Source organism: Boleophthalmus pectinirostris, unplaced genomic scaffold (assembly GCF_026225935.1).
Source record: "Boleophthalmus pectinirostris isolate CB_2022bp ecotype Guang Dong unplaced genomic scaffold, ASM2622593v1 HiC_scaffold_4, whole genome shotgun sequence".
Classification (NCBI taxonomy): Eukaryota; Metazoa; Chordata; class Actinopteri; order Gobiiformes; family Gobiidae; genus Boleophthalmus; species Boleophthalmus pectinirostris.
The window spans coordinates 24114520-24139985 of record NW_026571353.1 but is presented as its reverse complement, the minus strand read 5'-3'; the positions used below and the strand labels follow the sequence as shown (position 1 = coordinate 24139985).

Sequence of the window (25466 nt, the reverse complement as noted above, 5' to 3'; positions counted from 1 at the left end):
GGCATATTTTGTCTACTCCACCCACCTCTGTTAACAAGTCTGAGCTTTTGAAGTTACACTCTTGTACAAAGCAGACTAAAGTGTGTGCATGTGGCTGTGCCTTGTCCCCTGAGTGGAGATAACCACAGTAATGACACTGTAATGTGCTGAGAGTGTGTTAAAAGTGAGTATTGATCAGAGCCCCTGACAAGTCTCAGATAAAATAGGGCGTTCACTGCTAAAAGGCTATAAAAATGCGTTATTGCTTTTTAAAGAAGTGGAGTAATAAGGGAAGCTGTCCTCTGGGAATCATTTCTGTTCACAAGTACAGAACAAAGCTGCTAAGTGGATTCATTATTGATCAGTGAATATTTAAGTTATTGAGTAATGAGCAAACGCTAGTGCAGTTGGTAAAAGGTGAGTGCGCTCAATTTGCCACTACATTAAACACTGCAGCTATATTTTTTAATAACACATAATAACACATTTCTCTTTCTTTTCTGTGATGGACGTTATGCCACCTTCTTTTTTTTTTTTTTTTTTTTATGATGCCCTTCGTAATTTTTGTGGTGGAAGGAGTGCCACCTGCTTGTCTCCTCCTGGAATGTTTCACTGTGTGGCATTAAACTGCATCTCAATGGATAAAGCAGGCAGGTTGCCACTTGATAATTTACAGGTCAGACTAGGGATGGGCATTCGATAAAATTTTCTTAATCGATCATCGGGAGAATTAACAATCGATTATCGATTAATCATTAATGTTTTTATATTAAAATTTATCATCATTATTACTATATTCACTACTAATCTGCATAAATAAATTCAACTTTTCAACATATAAACCACATATAAACCACTCTAGAGCCATATCAGCCCTTTTGACATTATAATGTGTTTAATGCAGCTTTATGCAACTCTCACAGAAATGAAACTTAAAACCACATGGCTAATTTGCATAAACTAAGGGAAGAAAAAAAACAGCTCTTGTGCGCTGATGCAACACGACTCAGTGGAATACAGGTTAGTGTGACCATATTTGCGTTTGTCAAAACCAGGACACGGTACGGGAGGTGTACAAGTCATCATTAAATACACATTTGTGCTTCGGCACGTTGCAGACTGACCGTCTGTTTGCGTCTGCTCTCTCCTTCTGAGTGCAGAGAGCTACATGTACGGACCCCTGTTTGGTCACGCTACGCACAGCAACCTACATTCTGTTTGTAGATTAAAATGAACGTAATTGATGAAATTCTTAATGATCAATTATCGATTAATCGACTAATCATGCCCATCCCTTGGTCAGACAGTCACATTTATTAAAATCATAAAACGTAAAATAAACAACCTATTAACATTGAAATTAATACAAATAAAGATGACACGGTTATTTTTATACGTGGAATACTTGAGTTTGTGGTGTGGTTGTAATATTTATCATCCCTCAACATTAACCTTAACGTTAGCCTTGAGACACACTCATTTTGTAGATTTCAATCATCCTATCTCTACCTTTAGATATACTGGCATTGAAGCAGTAAAACTGCTCTCTAGAGGTGAGAATCTGGAAATACTCCTGTCAAAAAGAGTGCACTTCTGGATTCACCAACTTAAGCCTCTTGCTCCTCACGGACTTAATGTAGACTTTGACCTAAGATGCTTTTTGTGATATGGTAAAATTATTTGTGTATTTTATGAGAAAGTAAACATAATGTAAATATTTAATTGTGCTTTTCTTGTTGTAGAGTGGGCTGAACTCATTGGATGACCTGGGCCGGCAACCATTTTGTATACTGTGGTCCAAAGCAAGAAAAATGATCTGACGAAGGCTTTTTTGACGAAACGTTATTTAAAAATAAAAATAAAAGCTTTTGGACACTGGCCATATGAGTGTGCTATGTATTTTTTTCACTTTTACTTTAGCACTGAGACACAAACATGTTGCTTTCTAAACAACCTGCGCTCCATATGTAATGTATTTAAATGTATTTGTATACTTTTTACATGTTTTCAGAGGCATTTACCCTCAGCTCTCTGTTCACTGCCTTATTTCGAAATATTTATTCATTTTAGCACGACTAAGCAACAACTCCATTGATCAGAGGTGGGGACTTGCAAGTCGTGACTAACCCTAACCCGTGACTCGAGTCAGACTTGAGTCACTATTTTTAGGATTTGAGACTTGACTTGATAAAATGGACTAAGGCTTGGGACTCGACTTGGACTTGAAGGTCAGAGACTTAGAACTTGACTCGGACTTGAGGCCTGTGATTTGAGAAGACTTGATTGATGATTCACACTAAGATCTTCTCAATGTCATGTCGATTTAAAAATGAAAAATTAACTAAATTAATTTCTACAACTCTTATATACTGTATAAATATACAATGATTTTTAAAGTACAATTTATCTTAAAAGTCATGTAAATTGCAAATATCTAACCTATATTTGCTACTTTGGTTTAAAGACTTGAAATGACTTGAAACTCAAAGCAGATGTCTTGGACTTGATTTGGACTTATGAGCCAGTGACCTGGGACTCGACTTGGACTTGATTGTATTTGACTGGGGACTTGACTCGGACTTGAGGTCAAAAACCTGAGACTTACTTGAGACTTACAAAACAAAGACATGGTCCCACCTCTGCCACTGATACACAAATGGACAGGAAGTAATGTAGTAGTAGTAGTAGTAGTAGTAGTAGTAGTAGTAGTAGTAGTATTAAGTAGTTGTGCTCAGCGCCTATTACAGCCTTTATCATTTAAAAGCATGCATGACATTATATGAAGACAAAAAGCAGTATGTTCCGGTCTCTCTTGGTGCTCCTTCCATTCACCTGGTTGGATCCTTGCCCGTGTATCATAGCTCTTATCATTATTCCACATCTCACACTGAAAGAGCCACTCGGAGGTGAAGAGGACGCAGGAAGTAACAGCCCCAATTAAGCACTCAGCTCCATCTCCGCCAGCCCCCACCTCCCCGGCAAGCACCGCCCCGCCAACAACCACCCCGGCGACGCTTATGCAAATGGTGGCAATTTGACGTGAATGGCAGCTCGTCTTCCTGGAATGAGGATGGGCAGAGAGCGCAAATGAAAAATGAAGGAGATGTGGGCGCCAGTCAGCCTTGAAATGATTTAATTTAAGTCAAGAGGAGTTGACTTTGATAAGTTTTCATTCCGGTAATGAATACTAAATGACCGCTTCAGGGGTCCAGTTACCAAGCCATATTTGGACATAAAGTTTCAAGAAGCAAATCAACATGGCAGATGATCAGTTACTAAAATAGACGTGTCTGTCAGGGTTGCACGGCTATTCATGTCACAAGTCACAAGATACTGAATTTCAATATAGGAGATTTTTTCCCCTGTTACAATAATTTTATTGGTCACACAAATGTAATTCACAGTATGGCATTAAACCTGTCAATCTTCTTGGTCGCAATGGTCACGTTTACATGATGGGTTTTAATTCTGAATTAAATGTTCTGAATCAAATAGTTCGGAAGTGAAATAATCTCCTTTGAGTTTACATGGAAATAGTAATTCCAAATTGAGGTTTACATGGAAAACACTTTAAATCGACTTTATTTAATTCCACGCAATGTATGGGGATCGAGAAGGGAAGAAGACACGACCGTATTTATGTCTACTGGAAGAAAAAACACACTTCAACTGCTACCAGCTTTTTGTCATCGCAGTTTGTCTTTACGCCACGGACATAAACATGATACTAACTTTTTTCGTAGTTGTTCCAGTGGCAATTAAGCAGCAGCTCAAGATTTCTCTCATCACGGTTTACGTCTGTGAGCTGAGGAGGAGAAGGGAAGAGTACTGGAGAAGGAAGAAGGTAAACTCTGTCAACGGCTGCTCTACCTCAGCCCACTCCTGCATCCTACTCGCAGATCCAAAGAGCAGTGGATGAAAGTCCGAAGCGAGGACTGGTGGAGCCGGATCATTCTATAGCATCAGGAGGGCGACCCAACAAGCATGCACTGAACAACTGGAATTTTTTTTTTTTAAGAAGAATAAATGTTTACATGATTGGGGAATATTTAAAAAAAATAAATAAAATTGCTTTAAAATTTGAAAAAACGACCCACTTACTACGGAATCAAGTTAATTTAGAATAATAATTTTCATTAGGAATTAAGTGTTTACAAGGTCTTTTAAAAAGCGTAATTAGTTTTTATTCAGAATTAAATTATTTTTATTCAGAATTAAAGCTCTCGTGTAACAGGTCAGATCTTTGGAGAGGCAAAAGAGTGAAGAGTAAGAGTGAATTCAAGGTTTTGCCAAGAACTGTAATTGAATAAATAATACATAACATCTCCATGGAAACAAACAGGTGGCATATTCCCCAGCAACAAAATTATGTAGTGCACTTTTAAGTTCTTATCTTGACACTAATAAAAAAAAAAAAATAAAAAAAAATGCAATTGTGTTTTAATATTACAGCATACTGTGAAAATATTATTCAAAAAAACAGATTTACAATATGCAAGATAGTAGGAATATTGCCTGTATACCTGCCCGTGTTACCTCTCTGTACATTAATGATGCTGTTGAGAGACTTTTGGAGTTAGATTTTCTGCCAGAGGAAAAATCTCCGACCCATTATAAAGTATTTTCCGATGCTCCACTCCTCCCGAGCTCTGCGTGCATATTTAGAAAGGGAATGGGCTGTCTGTATGAGTGATTGTGCTGCCTGGTGCCACCTTCCACACACATATGACAATCCCCATCTCCACAGGCCCTTGATCTTATTATGATTATGAGTTTCACTGAGGCTGTATAATCACAACCTGTCGCACTCAATAATTTATGCACAAAAGCAGAGTTCATCACACAGTGCTCTCAAAGTTCTACTTTTGATCATACGGACAGCTGCAGCTCTTATGTGTTTTAAAGATGCACTGTGCAACATTTGGGTGGAGGGTTTGCCACTTGCTTGACTCTATGATGTTTTATCTCTGGTTGAAATGTTCCACAAAACGGTACTAAACTTGTTTTTGGAATTCATTTAAAGGTGCATTGAGCAGCTTTCTGGTGGTGCTTGTCTCCATTGCTTTGCCTGGAATGTTTCATGGTATGACATTAAACATATCCATTTAGCATTTATTCATTACGTGTGTTTCTATCGCTCAAAAATACAATAATTCCTTCTGTAAACAGGGGTGACTGTCCACAGATCTGAACCGTAATGTAGCGTAGTGCTGTAACCTACTTGTCTTCATCATAGATAGGTTTAATCTATACTGTGGAACATTCTAGACAAAGCAATAACCTCTCCATAGAAACAAGAAGCAGGCAGCAAAATTCTCCACCAGAAAAGTTGTGCAGTGCACCTTTAATTGCAGTCCGTTGCTTAAAAATATATTGAAAAATATGCATTCTGTAGATGGGGTCACCTCTCTAAAGATCTGACCCGTGACTAGGTCTGGGAGTGTTATTTGCTTGTCTCCATGGAGATAGATAATACTGTGGTGCACTCCAGGCAATGTGACCCTCTACCAGAAAGATTACATAGTCCAACTTTAACTTTTAACTTGGAAAAGATATGGAAAGGATCCATTATGATTCCAGTCAGTGACTGGTCAGAGAATAAAACTAAATGAATATTTATGCATTATATTGACAGATAGGGTCAAAACACTACCTCCATGCAGCCACAAGGGGTCACTGAAATAACAAATGGACAACTTAATGTATGAAGTTAAGCATCATTGTAAGATAAGCAAAGGTGAGACAGGTATAGCTTAATTTTAAGTAATAGATTGAGATTTTGTATTAATATATTTCTATATTTAAAATTTTTACTTTTACATATACATAATATAATTATGCCATATTTGACCCCAGTCTCTTGTTTTTTTGCTACTTATTATGAATTTATTATCATCATTTATATTTTTTCTCTTCTTTATTATAAAATATTGTGATGTGTGAGCTACTGTGTCCAAATCATTTCAAAGTTTGTCTAAGTCTAAGTCTAGAAAAATATGATTTCCACTCCTCTGCTTTTTGTCTGTTACCGTGGCTTCATTTTCTTGATTTCATGTAATAGTTTCATAAGAGTGGATTTTTATGTGAGTGGATTATTGGTAAAGATCTAATAGGCTGTAATGAGGGAGCTGGCGGTCTCTTATTAAAATGAATGGCTGTGAGGAATAGGTCATCTCAGTGTCTTTTAAGATTTACAACTGTGGTGTTGGGGCGGAGGACAAAGAGCCGCTCACCTTCGCTCAGCCTCTAATAGAAGTTTATTCAATGCTGTACATTATGCACCTACACATAATTTCATTCCCTTGGCCCTGTCTGCAGAAAGGATTTCAATATCACACTCATTCACAGGTAATAACCTTGGCAGCTCCTGTGTCCTCAAATGGACAATCTAAAAATGTCACTCACTGTCCTTCCATCTACCTTATTTTCTTCTTTTCGCCATATTTTTCACTGGGAAAATTATTACCCAGACAATCTCATATCTGAAAATATACTGCATCAAGGTCATTGTGATTGTTGTGCGACACCATGAGCGAGAAAGGCCTTTCGTTTCCACGCAAAGCTTCAACGTCATACACTGACATAGCCCAGCTCACTCTCTTCTCTGACTGTGCCATTTAGCAGTGTCATGCATGCAACCATCAAATGAGCTCCACAGCTTGAACCTCTATGGATACACTATTTATAACATTATAGTCAATGTACATTTATTTATTTATTTTTTTAATTGCAGTCATGTTTAGATTAAAGGTCCTATATGGCACAGAATTAGCCAGGCTGGTGCCACCTAGTGCCTTAGCTCAATTTCATTTCTTTCCAGCATCTAAGTCAGGAATAGGAATACACTAGACGGTTTACAAGAACCACAGAAGTTGCGGACCGCACACCGGCCAATCAGTGAAGAGCTGTGAAGCCATGACTGGGTCCCTTTTTGTGGTACAGCACAACAGTAAACAAAGCGGTCGAGATGAATGTAGACGAAGCCAGACATTCGTTTGGCAACGATTCCAGTGATCGAGGATTTAAAGCCAGAACAAAGAGAATGTTCAGTGGATTTTATCAAGGGGAAAGACGTTATTGCTCTTCTTCCTACAGGATTTGGGAAAAACTTAGATTAGACGATTTCCAAGAAGTGAAACCGGGTGATGAATCAGGCTTGCACAAAATTGACCCTTTTAAATTTTAAGTCATTTTAGAATGTTGTTACCTCCTAAAAAACATACCCAGATTTGTGTTTTGTTTCATTCACACATGTTTGAGTAATTCTGCATCATTAGTCTGTCATCTGTCTTCATCCAAATGACTGTAGTAAGGGTGATTAAAAACACTGTGGAGAACTTCCTGTATTACCACACGACATCACAAGGAGTGTTTTCTGTTTGAGAGAAGAACTCGTTGATATGCAGGATTTGTGTGTTAGACGTGTGAAATGAAACACAACTCCAGGTATGTTTTTGATGAGGAAACAACATTATAGCATAGATCCTGGGTCCATTAAAAAGTAGGATGCTGTTCAGAGTGCACAGAGTTAATATAAACAACATTAACATTTCAGACAAAACTGAATCTGATAAACTGACACAAGAATTCCATGCTTTTCACTACAGGAACAATAAGATATTTCCTCTGAAGAACAAGAACTTTGTTCTTTGCAGAGAATGCTCCTTTGTCATTAGAGTCCCATATTACTATTTTCTGATCTCTGTTATAATGTTTTTGTTTTTTTTTTCTCATCACAAACATACCTAGAGTTGTGTCACATGTTTAGGCTCAGTTCTCGAAAACAGAAAACACTCTGCTCTACCTTGTGATGTCATGTGGTAATACAGGAAGTGCTCTACTGTGTTTTTAAACTTTGTACACATTCACTACACTAGAATCACTTGAATGGTTTTAGCCCTCAAATTGCCAATTTCTACAAAACAAAATGAAAAAAATGGCTAACTTCAAGACTACTGAGTTGTGACATCACAAGGTGGAACAAAGCATTTTGATCTTTGGGGATGTAGACAGACTAATAATAGAAGATTACTCAAACATGTGTTTGAGTAATCTTCAACTCCAGGTATGTTTTTTGTGAGGTACCAATATTGTACTATGGTTTAAATCTTACAGCAGTTGATTTAGTGTAATATAGGACCTTTAATAGCTGTAGCCTTTGTGATTTATTATTATGTCAGCTCAAATTGCGAGTTTGATTCTATTTTAATTAATTGTGCAGCCTGTCAGTGTTCAACACACAGACTCGGTCTACATGATTCAGCTGCTACTTTGAGCAAACCATGTTTCATAATACTGTCTGTTTCAAGGTTAAGAGAATCAGCTGCAACTCAAGGCACTTTTCAAGCAGTACACACATTATAATTTTGCACACTGGTCTTGGCATCGTGTCTCTGTAACACTTGAAAAACATTAGTACATTTCAAGCATATTTTCTGTCACTGACTATACATAAATATGCCTAAATAATATATTTTTAAAATCTAATATGCAATTTTTCTAGTAAGCATTGCAATTGTGGTTAGATTTGCAATTTGTTTTAATAATGGGATTCTGTTCAAGTTGACCATTTAAATGGATTCAGGGGAATTAATAAAAAAGAAAGACTGAAATATTAAATAAGAATCTATTTCACATTTCAGAACATACACAGGGTTAGTAGTTTTATTGCAGACTTGCTGTTTGTGGAAGACATTATGGTTAGGGCGACAGTGGCTCAGTTGGTAGAGTTTTTCACAGGTTGGCAGTTCAAATCCCACTCTTCACTTAAACATCATTGGTAGATCAGTCAGATCCACCGACCCACAGGTTGGCTGGTGTGATTTCAGCTCCCACAGATGAATGCTGTTGTTGTGTCCTTTGGCAAGACACTTAACCCAACTCAGACACTGATGTATAAATGTGTGTGTGAATGGGAATGTGAGTGGTTCTTTGATGTAAAGTGCTTTGAATGCCTTGAAGATGGAAAAGCACTATAAAAAAATGTGACCATTTACCATTTACTTCAAAATAGGATTGTCAAAAGTAGCAAAAATCTGATGCTAATTGATACTTAAACTAGTATTAAATCTACATATTCATCTGAGCAGGTATTGATACAAAAAAAAGTCACATTCACAGGACAGAAAATAACTTTTCCTGAATAGCTTTAAGATGATCTTGAGCAACATATCAAGTATAAAACCACATAGATCATATCATATTTAGACCCAGTTCAAGCACAGTTTGGACCAGAGCATTTTGAGCTTTGGAGATGAAGATGGACTAATAACAAAGGATTACTCAAACAAATGTGAATGAAACAAAACACAATTCTATGTGTTTCTATGTATGTTTTTGAGGAGGTAACAATATGGTTTAAAGCTCACAATTTTGCATAATATAGGACCTTTAAAAACAGTGCTGCCTTTGCGTTTTGCCAATTGTGTCCATTTTAATTGTGATATTGATTCGATTGTGATTAATCTTGCAGCCCTACTACACCCCCCCCATTTTGCTCAGTTTGTCATTTAACATGTTTCTCTACAAACTTCTACAGCCACTTTTGCAGTTCACAACTTGTAAACACTATTTTCAGCGTTAATTGTTTTAAATGCCAAGAACCTGTAAATGTCACTGCACCTTATTTTCCCAGTGAGCAGGTGCAGATGGATACACAAACTAGTTTAAATTGCAGACATGACAGTTACTCCGCAAGAAGTCTTGTATCCTTTGGTTTCATTATCACAGAATTAAAAGAATCCAAGCGTAAAAACACCAACTCGACAAAATCAGCCCCCCTATCTCCGCCGGTGGAGCAGAAAATGTGTCCCTTATACAACAACATAGTACACAGTGGAATTATGTTTTAGTGATGCTCCTTCGACGTCTGTATCCTGATGCTTGGCTCTGTTCAAATGGCTGGGGTGTTGGGAATAGAGGTTGTGGGTTCAATTCTCTGAACAGCTGTTATAGCAAAATGTCCAAAATTGAGCTCTGTATTGTATTGTAAACCACAATATTGAACAAAAACAACTTAAAAGTATTTTGAGCGTGAATGAAACAAACACAACTCTGGTTAACAGCATTATGACATGGCTTAAAGGGACAGTCTGGAATTTTGGACATAGGACATCATTTCCTAGTGAGCCAGAGTGTTGGAGACAAGTGGAGACACTTTTTTAAATATTCCATCCAGTCCTTGTATTTGCAGAGGTTGCTGGTGCTAGGCTAGCGCATGTCAATGGCCATAGTTAGCCTGACACTAATTCATGTTTGAAATAAAACTAAACTGCATCGCATGAATTGTCACATATTGAGGGATTATTTTCTCAGCAGCAGCAGAATTTTACATTGCTGGTAAGATAGGTGCTAGGTGATATCAGTCCGCTGCTGCCAAGCTTTCTGTCAGGAAGTACAACTCGCTGCTGCTGCTCAGACATAAATCCTTCAAATGCAAGGTTGGTTTTACTTCTAAAATTATTCTATCGACACAGACATTCACGTTGACAGTCTGGCGTTATAATTGTTTTGCCTTGGGTGCTTTGTGGAGTGGGTAAGACTGTTTTTAGTGGCAGGCTAACTATGGCCATTGACATGCACTAGCCTAGCACCAGAGACCTCTGCAAATACAAGGACTGGATGGAATTTTTTTTTTTTTATGTGTCTCCACACATCTCCAACACTCTGGCAAACTAGGAAATGAGGTCCTATGTCCAAAAATTCCAGACTGTCCTTTAATTATAGGAAAATATTCATTATTACTTTATATAGTTAGATTTGTTTGAATTTGATCATTTAAGAACCTGAAATTTGTCAAGTTATGCTTACACAGTGTTAGTTTTTGTTTTGTTTTTTATCTCTCTGGTACATTCACAGAGTGTATAAAGAAGTGGACTAAGGGAGTGTGATGTCACCTATAACGTTCGGCTCCAGTCAAATGAAGCTCATGGGGCTGGCAGATAGGTGCCAATTTGGAGCTGAGTTCCACATAGGAAGAGGAATTTATTTACAGACAAAACTGAATTAAAAACTCCATGATCATGTAGAGTGGATTAATATGGATATTTTAAGACCAAAATGACAAGGCTCACTGCAGAAGCTACAGAGAAAGGGACGACAATTTTCCAACGTAAAGTCAGTTGGGAACATGGTGCACTTCCTACTCCTTCAACTCTGCTTCCAGTTGACTTTACGTTGAATTTTCCAACGTAAAGTCAATCGGAAGCAGTGGTGAAGGAACTGGACCCGCCCCCATCCTCACTTCCTATTTAGAACGTGGCGGCCAGTGGGTTAGCTGTGTCCATTTATATAGAGTCTATGGACCCATTTCAAATAAATAAAGCATGTTTTGAAATATAAATCTTTAAATAAGTACTGAGAAAAAGATGTGGAATATAAAAAAGTCACTTACAAATAGCATTGAATTAACATGTGGTCATATGTCAGCCAACACTGAGTGTGGAGTGAATGAATAATACATTTTTGAGTGTCCAGGAAAGTGCTATATAAAATTCATGCATTATTATTAGTATTATTATTATTAGATGGTAATTGAAACCTGGTGATATAACTTACCAGCATTATACTTATATAAAACCAAGGTCTCAAAATGAATAGACAGCATTTCATTCAGAAGCCGTCGTCATAAATATGTTGAACTCTGCTATAGGTACTCATATAAACACCGCAAAGATAACAGTTCTACAGTGGAGGCGTGTGAGTGAAATTCTGACTGAAGAGTTTATCGATCAGCTTTAAGAAGTAGGTTACCGTCAGTGATTAGAGCTAAAAGTAGAGAAAAGATTCGTCAGTGCCCAGTCCACGTGTCCTCCGCACAGCTACAGTATGTGAGGTACATTACATCCATTTTTTCTCTTAGACTTTGAGAAAAAAATAATATTAAAAGTTCATAAGCTTGCTCAAGGCTAATCAGCTACGCGGTAACTAATGAGCAAGATCTATAATTTTATTTAAAACCTCTTTCAGAAACTTAATAAACTGCTACGTTATTAAAGCATTTTGCTAAATTTCTTGTTTTTTTAATGTGTGGGTGTTTTTTGTGTGTGGGTATTTTTTAATGGATATTAGCTGCTTAACCTCCATGTTTGAAATATGATTAATATGAAAAATGAATGGAAAATGTATTTCTGTAACTGGAGCCGGCGGTCACTGTTGAGCTCCCTGGCTCTAATGTTGCTCAATCAACTGTTGTTTTCTTTCATTTCATTTAGTTTACTAGTTAAACTTGTTGTAAATTTTGTTAAACCTAAAATAAGTTACAACGTTTGACACCCAAAGGAAGAAATCCAAAGCATATTTAGTGATTAATCATAACAAAACAACTTAATTAAATACAATGTCCTTGTGTGCGTCTTTACCAAATCTGAAATTTGTGGATTTTGTCATTTCACTTTCAACAAACTAAACAAAAGAATCGGGACACTGGCAACAAACCTTGGTAATAACAAATCAAATTCTAAATGTTAAATTTCCTATTGCTTTTAGTGACAGTGTCATGGTTATTAATAAATACAAACACAATCGTCTTTATATATATCTGGCACTAAAATTTTATTACATTTTCATCTTTATTTCTCCACTTTTGTCAGTAAAAAGAGGATGTGAACCAGAGCAGAGTTTGCCTCCGGTTATATATTCTATTCATCTCCCTTTACGCTCCTCTCTATACGTCCCCTTTACAAGTACAGTGTAAGCCCCGAGGAGAGTCTGTCCATTCACTGCACAGAACTGTAAAATAAATCACATGGGCCTGGCCGCTACGCTGAATTATACTAGACTGACTTTTCACAAAGGCTTCATCCCCAGGAGCAGGAATCAGCAATAATCAGATATAAAGTACAACCTGAGTGATAGTATTCAGTACCAGAATACTTTTTAACTACGCTGGAAGCCCATTGAGTGCAATAGGTAAATATATGTCGAGAATATTTCTGTTATTTCAGTCATACGCCACAATGGAAATAAAAAAAAAAAAAAGAATATTGCAAGCAAGTATTTGTATTTGATGTAAATGAATGTGCTTGTGTCTGCTAATCTATGACACCCGTGAATATGTTATAATTTGGACATTTTATATTATCTAAAACGACTAGAAACAAATCCACTGACTTAGAAAACAGTGTCACTATAAACATCATCACAACAAAGAGTCAGCACCTCCAGTGGATAGCTGATAGCTCACATTGCAAAGTGACAATGTGATTCTGCTAAATCCTACGCGGATCAGATTAAGAAAAGTAAGTAAGTAAGCAAAACGGTGTCTTGAGAATATACTATAATACCTGCTCAATATACTTTAATGCCTACTCAAACATGCACAAATTACTCCAAATACAATGAATAAATGGTGAGGAAAACAACTATAACATGGTTTAAACCTCTGAAAAGTTGATTTGGCATAATTTAAATCTTTAAAGCAAATAACTATAGTGGACAAATGACACAGTGCATCTTTAAAGCACATCAACTGTTACCAAATCAAATATAAAAACCAGTCTCTGAATTGCACAGATATGTTGTATACTTTGCTGCTTATAGAATTCATCCAGACTGTAACACAGAGGCCCCAACCAAAGCCACAGACGCTGCTTGGACTCAAATGGATTAGTTACACAGGAATCGATACAAAACGGGAATCCATTTTGGTGGCCTCGTGCCTGGGGAGTGGGCTCAGATCCTGCTCATATTAAGAGGCAAGCCATGTGCACTGCCCCTGACAACAGCCAATGACGAGAGAGGAAGGACAGGTACAGTAGACAGGCAAAAATGTCATTGTAAAAATACAGTTGTCACTCTCTCGAGCAGTGATGGCTGCAGAATTATTCAGTCCAAACCAGAGATGAGACAATCACCTACTGGCAAGGCAAAATTGAAATAGCCCCATTACAGGAGAACTTTCTTTTAGATTTTATTTTAGTTTAGAAAGTTGTGCAGTTGACTGAAACACTTTGAAAGAAAATGTGCCATTTGTGCTAATTTAAAGGCCCCATATTATGCTATTTTCTGTTCAAATGTGGTTTCCTTATCACAAACACACCTGGAGTTGTGTTCTGTTTCATTCACACATGTTTAACACACAAACCCTGCATATTTAGGCTGAGTTCTTCTCAAAACAATCTGTTCCACATTGTGATGTAATGTAATACAGGAAGTGCCCTAGAATAATCATTCTCTACTGAACAAAAGGTGAAAGAAACCTGGTAACTTGAAAACTACCACTATACAACAGAGCATTTTGAGCTTTGGAGATGTGGACAGACTAATAATACAACCAATTAATGAATCATGGATGAAACAAAACACATCTCCACATATGTTTTTGATGATTTAACAGAATTTTAACATGGCTAAAAGCTCACAAGAATCATTTATGTGTAATATAGGACTTTACCGAGGTTAATATCCTCCATGCATGTTAATCCTACAGTACATGTGTACACAAATCAACCCAAAGTTGTAACCTCAAGCTGTTAAACGATAGATTAATAAACAACTAAGTTTCTTTGTTCATCATTCTCTATTTCCACATTTCCAAAATTACCCTTGTGACAATAAAGGGCTCAGAGAAGGCCATGGTCCCCAAAATGTCTGGTTGATTTGGGTAAGTCACATGATAACCTAAAGTCTAACTATTTTCAGACGTACAGAGCAGTAGGTGTATGCAGGTGGCACTGGAAATGGGGTTGGATCGGAGCAATGATGTCTTGAATACATTATAAAAATTCTCCAAACATAATCACACTAAATACAACTTTGAGATGGTACATAAGAAGGGAAAACCATTATTGCATGGTCAAAAGCTCTATAAATGTAAATGTTGCTTAATATGTCCACTTTAAAGATTTTTACCAATGCTGTTTCTGACCCTACACCTAGTTTAAAAACATTGAACATCTCTTCTGCCCAACTGAAAATTCTGGGGTTATATTTTAGCAGAGTTTCAGGAGGTAAACATCATTAAAAGATAGAACTGCCTCCATAATTTTAAACTCTTCATTGCAAAGTAGCCACTAGACAACCATTATCTTTCTGTCTATATAGCACTAGTTTTAGTAAACACCAGTGGAGGATATATCTGGAATATTTTACCCATGGAAGCGAACAGATCATGTTATAGATTTATTTATAGTGAATTATTTCTTAATTTCATGGAGCTGTTTCATTATGAGTCAATGTTATAGGCGGCACCTCCTCTTGTATGAAATAGCTTGGTGAAAAGACGAGTTCATTAGACTGTGAAGCCATTTTGAACCTGTAGCAGTAGTGTTTGTGCTGGATTCTCATTATTTTGGCCACACTTCCGTACATTCCCACAGGCTCTGTCAGTTTACAAGCCTCTCCAAAACCGCCGCCCCTCTTCCTCGTTAAAACGCCGTATGCTGAGGTAAGAGACTCCCAACCCTATCGTCATGTGGCCCCCCCTGGTTCCCCCAGACTGTCTGTAGTCCACCATCTGCCACTGGAATGGACAAGACCCCACTTTTACTACAAAACATGTCTCCAACCATAAAACTCTCAATGGGTGCACTGGAGCAGATTAACATGATTGCATGTAGTTCAGCAGCCAACAGATAATGTTATTCAAAATTGTGCAATAAATATATTTTTAACGTCTGTATGACATGCATTTTTATGATTCTGTCATTTTGACTTAATTTAGTGGGAGTATAGCTATTGTAAATAATTATCCATTATAGTTTTCTGCCAATCAAGAAGCAATTTGTGAAGAAAAGGTGAAAAATATGTTTAAATATGTTGAAAATTACAGGAGTAGAGTTCTAAAACATACTGATAACACCACACTAGGGAGAATTCTATCCAAATGTTCGGCACATTTTTATGCAAGAGACACAATTTTTCTGATATAAACAATGAATTGTATTTGTGTGTTTATGTGTACATTAGAGCACCGTTTCACAAAGACTGAGGCGTGATCCTCAGGTGGGTCACAAGAGATTTTTTTGGGTGGCCTTATCACAATCTGAATGTAGGTCTGCAATATGCTATATACAAATAGGCGACTTATGGAAATCTTTTATTGCTGGTTCAATTACTGTTTGTCATTGTTTAAAACTTGAGTAATATTAATTGTTCAGAGACATGATCCCTAAGTCAACAATAAAATATCCTCATTAATGTTCAATAATGGTCAAATCCACCTTTACTTTGTGATTTACAAATAATGTCTATTGACTTGGGTCGCGAAGGTTTGTGACTTTTAAAATATGGGTCCCCAGGGAAAAAAAAAGTTTGTGGTACATTTGGTATAATAAATATATCACTGGGAGTGTCAAGTTCTTCATAATAAATTCATAATTAATGAAATCCATGCATGTTTACTCTATCGCTGAATTATGGCTGGACAATTAATCAAAAGATGGAGACATTGTGAATCACATCTAATGAGATCTACAGTCAATCTTCTGTCAGTAAAATCATGAGGTCTGGAGCAAGATGCAAGGATTTTTTATTTTATTTTTTTTTTACACTGAATTAAAATCATAAAAATTTTGTCTTTGAAATTAATAAATAAAATCGAGAATGGTTCAGTATCTCCCAATGTCAAGAACATGTTTCAGAATGAAGCCTTTTGTCGCTTTGGACTGTGTTGATCTAGCCAGGCTGGTGCCACCTAGTGGCTCCACTCAATTTAATTTCTCTCCAGCGACTAGTTCAGGAATCGGAATACACTAGATGGTTCGCAAAAACCCCGGAAGTTGTAGACCATGCACTGGTAAATCAGAGAAGAGCTGTGTGGTACAGCAAAACAGCAAACAAAGCTGTCGAGATTGAGGATTTAAAGCTGGAAGAAAGAGAATGTTTGATGAATTTTATCAAGGGGAAAGATGTTATTGCCCTTCTTCCTACAGGAGTTGGGAAAAGCTTAATATACCAGTTAGCCCCGTTAGCTGTGAATTACAAATGTCAGGACCAAATAGCAGCGATTGGTTAAATAATAAAGTACCTGCCTACTGTTGAGCAAACAAATTCTAATGCTGTGAGGTCAGACAGTTTCCAGGAAGTGAAACCGGCTGATGAATCAGGCTATCAGAATGAAGCCTTCTGTTGCTGTGAACCATGTTGAACCATGAAAGAGAAACATGTGTCTGGGATGGTTACATGCAATTGCTTCCATATGATTTTCATCTCACAATGCCTCTGATTGTATAAAAGTGGACAAAACAACAAAATAGCTTTTCCATATGAAGGCAATTCCATTTAGTCTATTGCCCCTCAAATAGCTGTTTTTACAATACACTGCATGATGCCAAATGGGTTTTCCTGAACTCGAATACATAAATGTCAAATACAGGCCCTTTAAAAGAAAGCACTGATTTTCTGAGTGGACAAAAATAAACAATAAAAACTTGTATTTCTGTGGCAAATTGTTGCTCACAGCGATGACAACAGTTAGTCTGCTAATCTTTGTCAATATCTTCAGACCAACACACCCACCGGCTCATATAACTTAACCTGAATGCATATTTAATGAAGAGACCCCCCTTTGAGACCCAAACAGCTTGCAGGGTCAGAATAGCCCACTCCCCTTTCCCTCATTTCCACTTGGCTCTGAGAAGAAGCCAGCCAGGAGAACAACAAACTGTAATTACTCCTTGTGTGGTTGTCTGGCCCTCCAGCGCATCCCAACACGAACCGAAACAGGAAAAAAACATCGGCGGGGAGAGAGGAGAGATTGGACATGAAAGGCGTCCCTGTGGCATGCGGTGACTCCTCTCTTGTCTCCCTCCCTGCGTGTTGGTACAGAAGGCCCCCCTCACTTTCATTATGCGTCAGCCTTCAGTTATCTGCGGTGAATAATGATGTTTCCTCGACTCAGGAAAAGAATGGGAATAGGAGAACGCCCCGGGCCATGTGTTCTGATGGTCTAAGCATTCCCCGTGCTGCACTCCACTCAAGCAAAAACAACAGTGTATTTCTGTGTTTATTTGGAGCTCATTATCTACAATATGCATCAGCTTTATTGTGCCTGTGTGTGTATGTTATGGCCACACAGGTAAGCCATAAGACCTTCACAGTGGACAGTTACAGATGCTATATTAGGGGTGTAACGATATCCAAATCTCACGATACGATATTGTCACGGAATGAACCTCACGGTGCGATATTTATTGCAATATCATGGGGAAGCTCAAGATATGGTGGGGAGGCTCACAATTAGGGATGTAACAATATCCAAATCTCTCGGCATGATATTTTCACGATATACATCTCATAGTACATTTATTGTGATATTTTGTGAAGGCTAAAATGCCTTGGCAAGACTTAATCCAAAGAACTAAGACTTAAAAGTGCTTCAAACTGTTATTTGTTCATGTAGTCTGCACTACAATGATGCAAAGAATTATGGTCTATGTAGTTCTCTCTGTCTTTTTATAGCTATTGCTGCACCATAACTCTTAATTTAAGCAAAGAGACTTGCAATTCGGTATATTGTGATGGTCCACGATATTATTGTGAGAACTTTGACGATACAATATCACAACATTACATCCCTGTTCTCTATTATGGATTCTTGTGAGCTTTAGTCTGGAATTTTGGACATAGGACCTCATTTTCTGGTTAGCTAGAGTGTTGGAGGCGTGTGAAGACACTTTTTAAAATATTTCATCCAGTCCTTGCATTTGCAGAGGTCGCCGGTGCTAGGTTAGTGCATGTCAGTGGCCATAGTTAGCCAGCCACTAAAAGCAATCTTACCCACTCCACAAAACACCCAAGGCAAAACAATTATAATGCCAGACTGTCAATGTAAACATCTATGTTGATAGAATAATCTTAGAAGTATAACCAACCTTGCATTTGAAGGATTTATGTCTGAGCAGCAGCAGAGAGTTGTACTTCCTGATAAAAAGCTTAGCAGGGGCGGACTGATATATGAGAAAATAGTCCCTCAACATGTGACAATTCATGCAATGCAAGGTTAGTTTTATTTCAGACATTATTCTAGCAACACAGACATTTACACTGACAGTCTGGCGTAATAACAGATTTGCTTCGGGTGCTTCATGGAGTGGGAAAGACTGTTTTTAGTGGCAGGCTAACTATGGCCATTGACATGCGCTAGCCTAGCACCAGCGACCTCTGCAAATACAAGGACTGTATGGAATATTTTTAAAAGTGTCTCCACTCGTCTCCAACACTCTGGCTCACTAGGAAATGAGGTCCTATGTTTGAAATTCCTGACTGTCCCTTTAAGCCATGTCATAATGCTGTTAACCACAGTTGTGTTTGTTTTATTCACGCAATCACACTAAAAACACTTGAAGAACAGGATCCTAAAGCATCCATATTACACATTTTTCTGATCTCTGTTATTGTGTTTTATTTAATTTATGATTTATTACACAAAACTGACTCTTGTGAGCTTTAAGCCATGTTATAATGTTGTTAGTTCCTCATAAGCATACAGTGCCTGGAGCTCTGTTTTGTTTCAAACATTCACACACAAATCTTGCACATTTAGTTCTTCTCTTAAACAGAAAACACTCTGATCCACCTTGTGATGTCATGCCGTAAATACAGGAAGTGCTCCACTGTGTTTTTAAACTCCATACACCAATCACTAAAATCATTTCAGCCCTAGAATTGCCGATCTCTACTGAACAAAAGCAACGTAAAAGGAGCTGCTAACTTGAAAGCTACAGCTGCATGACATCACGAGGTGGAACAGAGTGTTTTGAGCACTGGAGATGTAGATAGACTAATAATAAAAGGTTACTCAACATGTGTGAATGAAACAAAACACAACTCAATGTTAATGAGGAGTTAACAGCATTATAACATGGCTTAGAGCTCACAAGAGTCAATTTTGTGTAATAAATTTTAAAAAAAAGCTAATTTAAATGGTAATAATCCTTAATCTTTGACATAGAAAAATAACTAAAAAGCCACTCATAGCTCCCGTGTTGATAATTTGAACCCTAGAAGACAGTAGACACAGACGATACGACTCCAGTCTTGTCCAAACACAGAGAGAGTGACCCCAGCTCTGTCTGCAGCTCTGTGGGGAGGTTTGTTGTGGCGTGCCCCTGCCATGCGGCCATCATCGTCACTGTCACCCGCACAAAGCCCACATGGGACAGAAACCGCCCATCCCTCCACACTAAAGACAAACAGACAGCTCGCCCCCACTCCGGACCAGACCCAGCCTATTTACAAAGGATGTGCTCTTAACAGCAAGACATGTTACATTTCAGTTTCTTCACCATAAAAAAATGAAGAATGATAATCTGTATTTAAGTGTTTATAATGGAGTTCATTGTGTAGATGTGATTAAGACTGTTTGGCATTTCTGCTTAATTCAAGTTAATTTAAAAAAAAAAAAAAAAATCATAGGTCTGAAATTTTCATGCCACATTGGAATTTAGGACTTGGTTTAGTCTTGGTTTGAGCCATTTAGTCTTGGTTCAGTCCTGGTTTAGTCAGGGTTTAGTGTTGGTTTAGTCCAGGTTTAGTACTGATTTGGTCTTGGTCTAGTCCTGGTTTAGTTTTGGTTAGACTTGGTTTAGTCCTGGTTTAGTTTTGGTTTAGTCCTGGTTTAGTGTTGGTTTGGTCCTGGGCTAGTCCTGTTTTAGTCTTGATTTGGTCCTGGTCTAGTCCTGGTTTAGTGTTGGTTTAGTTGTGGTCTAGTCCTGCTTTAGTCTTGGTTTGGTGCTGGTCTAGGTATGGTTTAGTTTTGGTTGAGTTCTGGTCTAGTTCTGGTTTAGTCCTGGTTTAGTACTGGTTTGGTCTTGGTCTAGTCCTGGTTTAGTTTTGGTTAGACTTGGTTAAGTCCTGGTTTAGTGTTGGTTTAGTCCTGGGCTAGTCCTGGTTTAGTGTTGGTTTAGTTGTGGTCTAGTCCCGCTTTAGTCTTGGTTTGGTGCTGGTCTAGGTCTGGTTTAGTTTTGGTTGAGTTCTGGTCTAGTTCTGGTTTGGTCTTGGTCTAGTCCTGGTTTAGTTTTGCTTAGACTTGGTTTAGTCCTGGTTTAGTTTTTGTTAGACTTGGTTTAGTCCTGGTTTAGTTTTGGTTTAGTTCTGGTCTAATCGTGGTTTAGTCCTGGTTTAGTTCTGGTCTACTCCTGGTTTAGTCCTGGTTTGGTCCTGCTTAAGTCCTGGTTTAGTCTTGGTTTAGTTCTGGTTCAGTCCTGGGTTAGTTTTGGTTTAGTTCTAGTCTAGTTCTGGTTTAGTCCTTGTTTAGTCCTAGTTTAGTCCTGGTTTGGTCCTAGTTTAGTCTCACTGAATCTACCAGTGTATAATGGAACAAGTCAAACAATAAGACTACATCTAGTTGGTAAATAATATAAACTAGTGAAACTGCTCAAAGTAAAATCATTGTAAAGTAATTATTTCATTTTTGCAGTGTGGTACTCAGGTCCACGCTCTACTGTAAGATACAGCTGTTTAAGAGTGAAATTGAGATGAAACTTTTTTCCTTCAGATGGTTAAGATAAGTGGATACGCTACATGCTGATAATAAAACTGTTCCTTTTCCAAAGATGCCACGATCTAAAAAAAAAAGTGTGTGTAGCATTATAGTTGTGCTGTAATAGGAGTCATTATAGACACATTATCCGGTTGAGTGTGCGTCTGCTGCTGGTGCCGTGCATGGTGAAATGGGCCATTCTGATCCTCATTAACATAGCTAATTTCACACGAGACAAAGTTGATAAGGGATGTCAGAAGCAGTCAAGGTTCAGTCATCCAAGAGCCGCCATTATATACAGAGACTTTACAAGAGAAGAGGCTGTATTTTTGCGTTTACATGGGCAAGTTAAAGGTCTTATATCACACAAAATTGATTATTGTGAGCTTTAAGCCATGTTATAATGTAGTTACCTCCTGAAAAACATACTCAGAGTTGTATTTTGTTTTATTGAGACGTGTTTGAGTAATAATTTATGACTAGTCTCTCCACAACTTCAAAGCTTAAAATGCTCTGCTCTGTTCTGCTCTGCGGTAGTTTTCAAATTAACAACTGCCTTTTACGTTTAGTTCAGGAGAGATTATTTATCACTATTATTAGTGTTTTCTGTTTGAGAGAAGAACTCGATATGCCTAAAAATGCAAGGTTTGTGTGTTAAACATGTGAGAATGAAACAAAACACAGTTCCAGGTATGTTTGTGATGAGGAAACAATTATCACATAGATCAGAAAATAGCATATCCATCATCTCCATGGTTTGCATCGGTACATTTAAAGGTAATTCAAGTAGCTGAAGTAAAACATTATTTCAGTATGCAAATGCCATTACAACAATTTGACCAAAACATGCTCTCAAATCTGCATCTCTTTGTTACACCTACTTCAGTCCACAAGTGCTTGGGATGCTGGTCACACAAGTGCGCAATGTGTTAATTAACTGCTGAATTACAATGAAGAAATGTCATTGCTTGTTTGTGAACAGGGCTGTATTAGCTAAAGGAATTATTGGTCGACTAAAGACATTATTTCTCCAAACTCTATGAGCTGACCCATAATTGCATATAGTAGACACATTAACAACTACACAAGAACTAGTAAACAGTTTTTTTCATGTGTAAAAAAGCAAGAATCAAATCACAATTTACCCTCAAAAATGAATCTGATCAAGCTAATTACAATACCTGCATAAAGCAAATTGCATATTTTGTTTTTACTCATCACAAAATAATTACTACACTTTTGACATATAATACATTGCAGTCTTTTTGTTGAAAGATCCTATTATGCAAAGTTGACTCTTGTGAGCTTTTGGCTGTGTTATAATGTTGTTATCTCATCAAAAACATGCCTGGAGTTGTGTTTTGTTTCATTCACACATGTTTGAGTAACTCTTTATCACTAGTCTGTCTATATCTCCAAAGGTCAAAATGCTCTGTTCAAACTTGCGATGTCATGTACTGGTTTAACATTGTTTTTCAGTAGAGAATGGCAATTTCAGAGCTGGAATTATCCAAAAGGTTTTAGTGAAGCTGTATGGAGTTAAAAAACACAGTGGAGCACTTCCTGTTTTACCACATAGCATAGAATTTTTTTTCAGTTTGAGAGAAAAACTCAGCCTAAATATGCAGGGTTTGTGTGTTAAATGTGTGTGAATGAAACAAACACAACTCCAGGTAGGTTTTGATGAGAAAACAACATTATAATAGATTAGAAAATAGCATAACATGGGCGATTTAAAGAAGCAACAAGAGACGCCTCAATACAAAAATGTTGTCATCAAAGAAAGAAGGCACTGGTGTGATGTTATAACAAGGACATCGCAGCAGTCATGACCTTTAAAGGAGACAATTAACTGAACACTACAATCTTCTTTTTGTTGGTGTAAACCTCACGTATAACTGCTGCAACACACAGTTACTCCAGGGATGTTTAGCAATGGGTGTGTGCTGTTTTAAGAAGTGTCAATCATTTCATTACATGTTAAGATCCAGATGTTTTTTTTTTTTTACATAAATAGCTTCAAGTTTTGACACATACTGTACCAAAAGCAAAAGAATTATAATAGTTAACTACTGGACTTTCTAGAGTTGTCACAGCTTATCTCCAGTGTTCTGACAATTCAATTATCCATTTGACACAACTGTTTTTCTGGGCTTAGAACTGGCACAATCATTTTGACTCTTGACTCAATATCATCCCATATTAGTTGTGTTAAATGTAGGCTACATATGAGTTCATCTTATATGTGCATTTCTGGTCCACCACCTGGTTGTCATGGAGATGTGTTATTATTATTATTATTATTATTATTATTATTATTATTATTATTATTATTATTATTATTAGTGTTCAACAGTGTTACAGCAAACAGTTAACACAAACAAGCTTAACATTACACCATCACCAACAATGTAATACAATTAAATCATGAAAAATAGTTCAGAATGGAGACTGGCTCATAGCAAAGCAAGGTCACACAGTTAAAATAAGAGAAGGTTCATTTGTCCCACAATTGGGAAATTTCAGGGTTGCAACGCAAGTTCATGAACAGCAAGAGAATAGGAATGTAATCAAAATCAAGATAAACAGCTCTTAACAATATTTTCCAAAGCAATCATATTGACAGGTAGAGTATATTTAAAGGGCCTATATTACTCTGTTTTCTGTTTTAATGTTGTTTCCTCACGAAAAACAAACCTGAAGTTGTGTTTTGCTTCATTCACCATGTTTAACACACACATCCACATATGTAGGCTGTGTTTTTCTCTCAGTTGGAAAAAAAACTCTGCTCCAGGAAGTGCTCCACTGTGTTTTTAAACTCCATACACCTTCACTAGAATGATTTGGATCATTTCAGACCTGGAATTGCTGATCTCTCTCAAACTAAAGGTAAAAGGAAGCTGTTAACTTGAAAACTACTGCTTCATGACATCACAAGGTGGAACAGAGCATTTTGAGATTTGGAGAGGTAAACAGGATTAGTCAAACCTGTGGCAATGGAACAAAACACAAATCCAGGTATCTTTTTGATGAGGTAACAACATTATCACATGGTTTAAAGCCCACGGGAGTCAATTTTGTGTAATATAGGACCTTTAAAAATAAACGTGGCACTTACTGACACGCATAGTACACAAGGACAGTACTCACTCGGCGACCCTGGTGCGCGCAGTGATGCTGGCTACGATCACGCTCTCCAGTCGCGGGGTGGCCACAGCCTTGAACGTCCCTTTCCAAAACTTTTCAAAGAGCTGCTTCTCCCGCACCAGACCCGACGATCCGAAAAGCGAAGGCACCGTAAGCGAACACGCGGGCTCCATCTGTGCCAAAGCTGCTATTGTACCTGCTTTCTTCTGTCTACAGTCCACTCACTCTCGCATTGGAGAGGCAGGAGCTATCCAAGTACTGAATTCAGAGAGTGCAGAGAGTCTTGTTCCGATTGGCAGCAGCAGCAGGTTGTCAGAGCGGTTAGTCCACGCACAAAAGCCGACCCCCCTTTCCTCTCCAATGGGGTCTCAGCATTGTCCCGTGGGGTGAAAAAGAGGGGGGCATCGGCATGTTTTGTTCGGTGACATCTGCTACTTTTTAGAGGGTTCACCGAGTTGAAATCTGGTTGAAAATGTGCGCAAGTGAAATCGATAGTGGATGTTGTAGTTGTGAGAATTGGATCGGCGTGGCGTGGAGATGCGTGATGCAGAGCGCGCGTGTACGGAGAGAGGGAGAGAGGGTGGCAGCGAGCGGAGTGAGGAGCCGCGCTGAGGGACGCTTGTTTTGTGTCTGCGTTAGTGACGTAAAGAGAGGAGGGGCTGGGCGCACGCGAGAGGGACACTTCTGTCATCAGCAGTGCGCGCCTGGTCCTCTGTGATGCGCCACAAGTGTAAGAGATGCTGACACAGTGTAAAGGCATGCAGCGCCCATGGAAGGATGTGGGCAGTGACATTTAAAGGTGCACTGTGTAACTTTTCTTGTGGAGGGTCCGCCACCCGGTTGTTTCCATGGAGATATTACTGTTTTGCCTTGATTATTCAAATTATTCCACAATATGAAAATCAATTTGGTAATCACA

General features: G+C 38.0%; 1 protein-coding gene across 1 annotated transcript in view; it reads right to left on the bottom strand.

Annotated features, from left to right (window-relative positions):
* srrm4 (serine/arginine repetitive matrix 4) overlaps positions 1–24720 on the bottom strand; it is a 90857-nt gene extending 66137 nt beyond the window's left edge. The window contains exon 1 of the mRNA XM_020919100.2: positions 24551–24720. Coding sequence (XP_020774759.1) covers positions 24551–24720 — 170 coding nt within the window. The remainder of the gene's footprint in view (positions 1–24550) is intronic.
* Between the last annotated feature and the right edge of the window lie 746 nt (positions 24721–25466).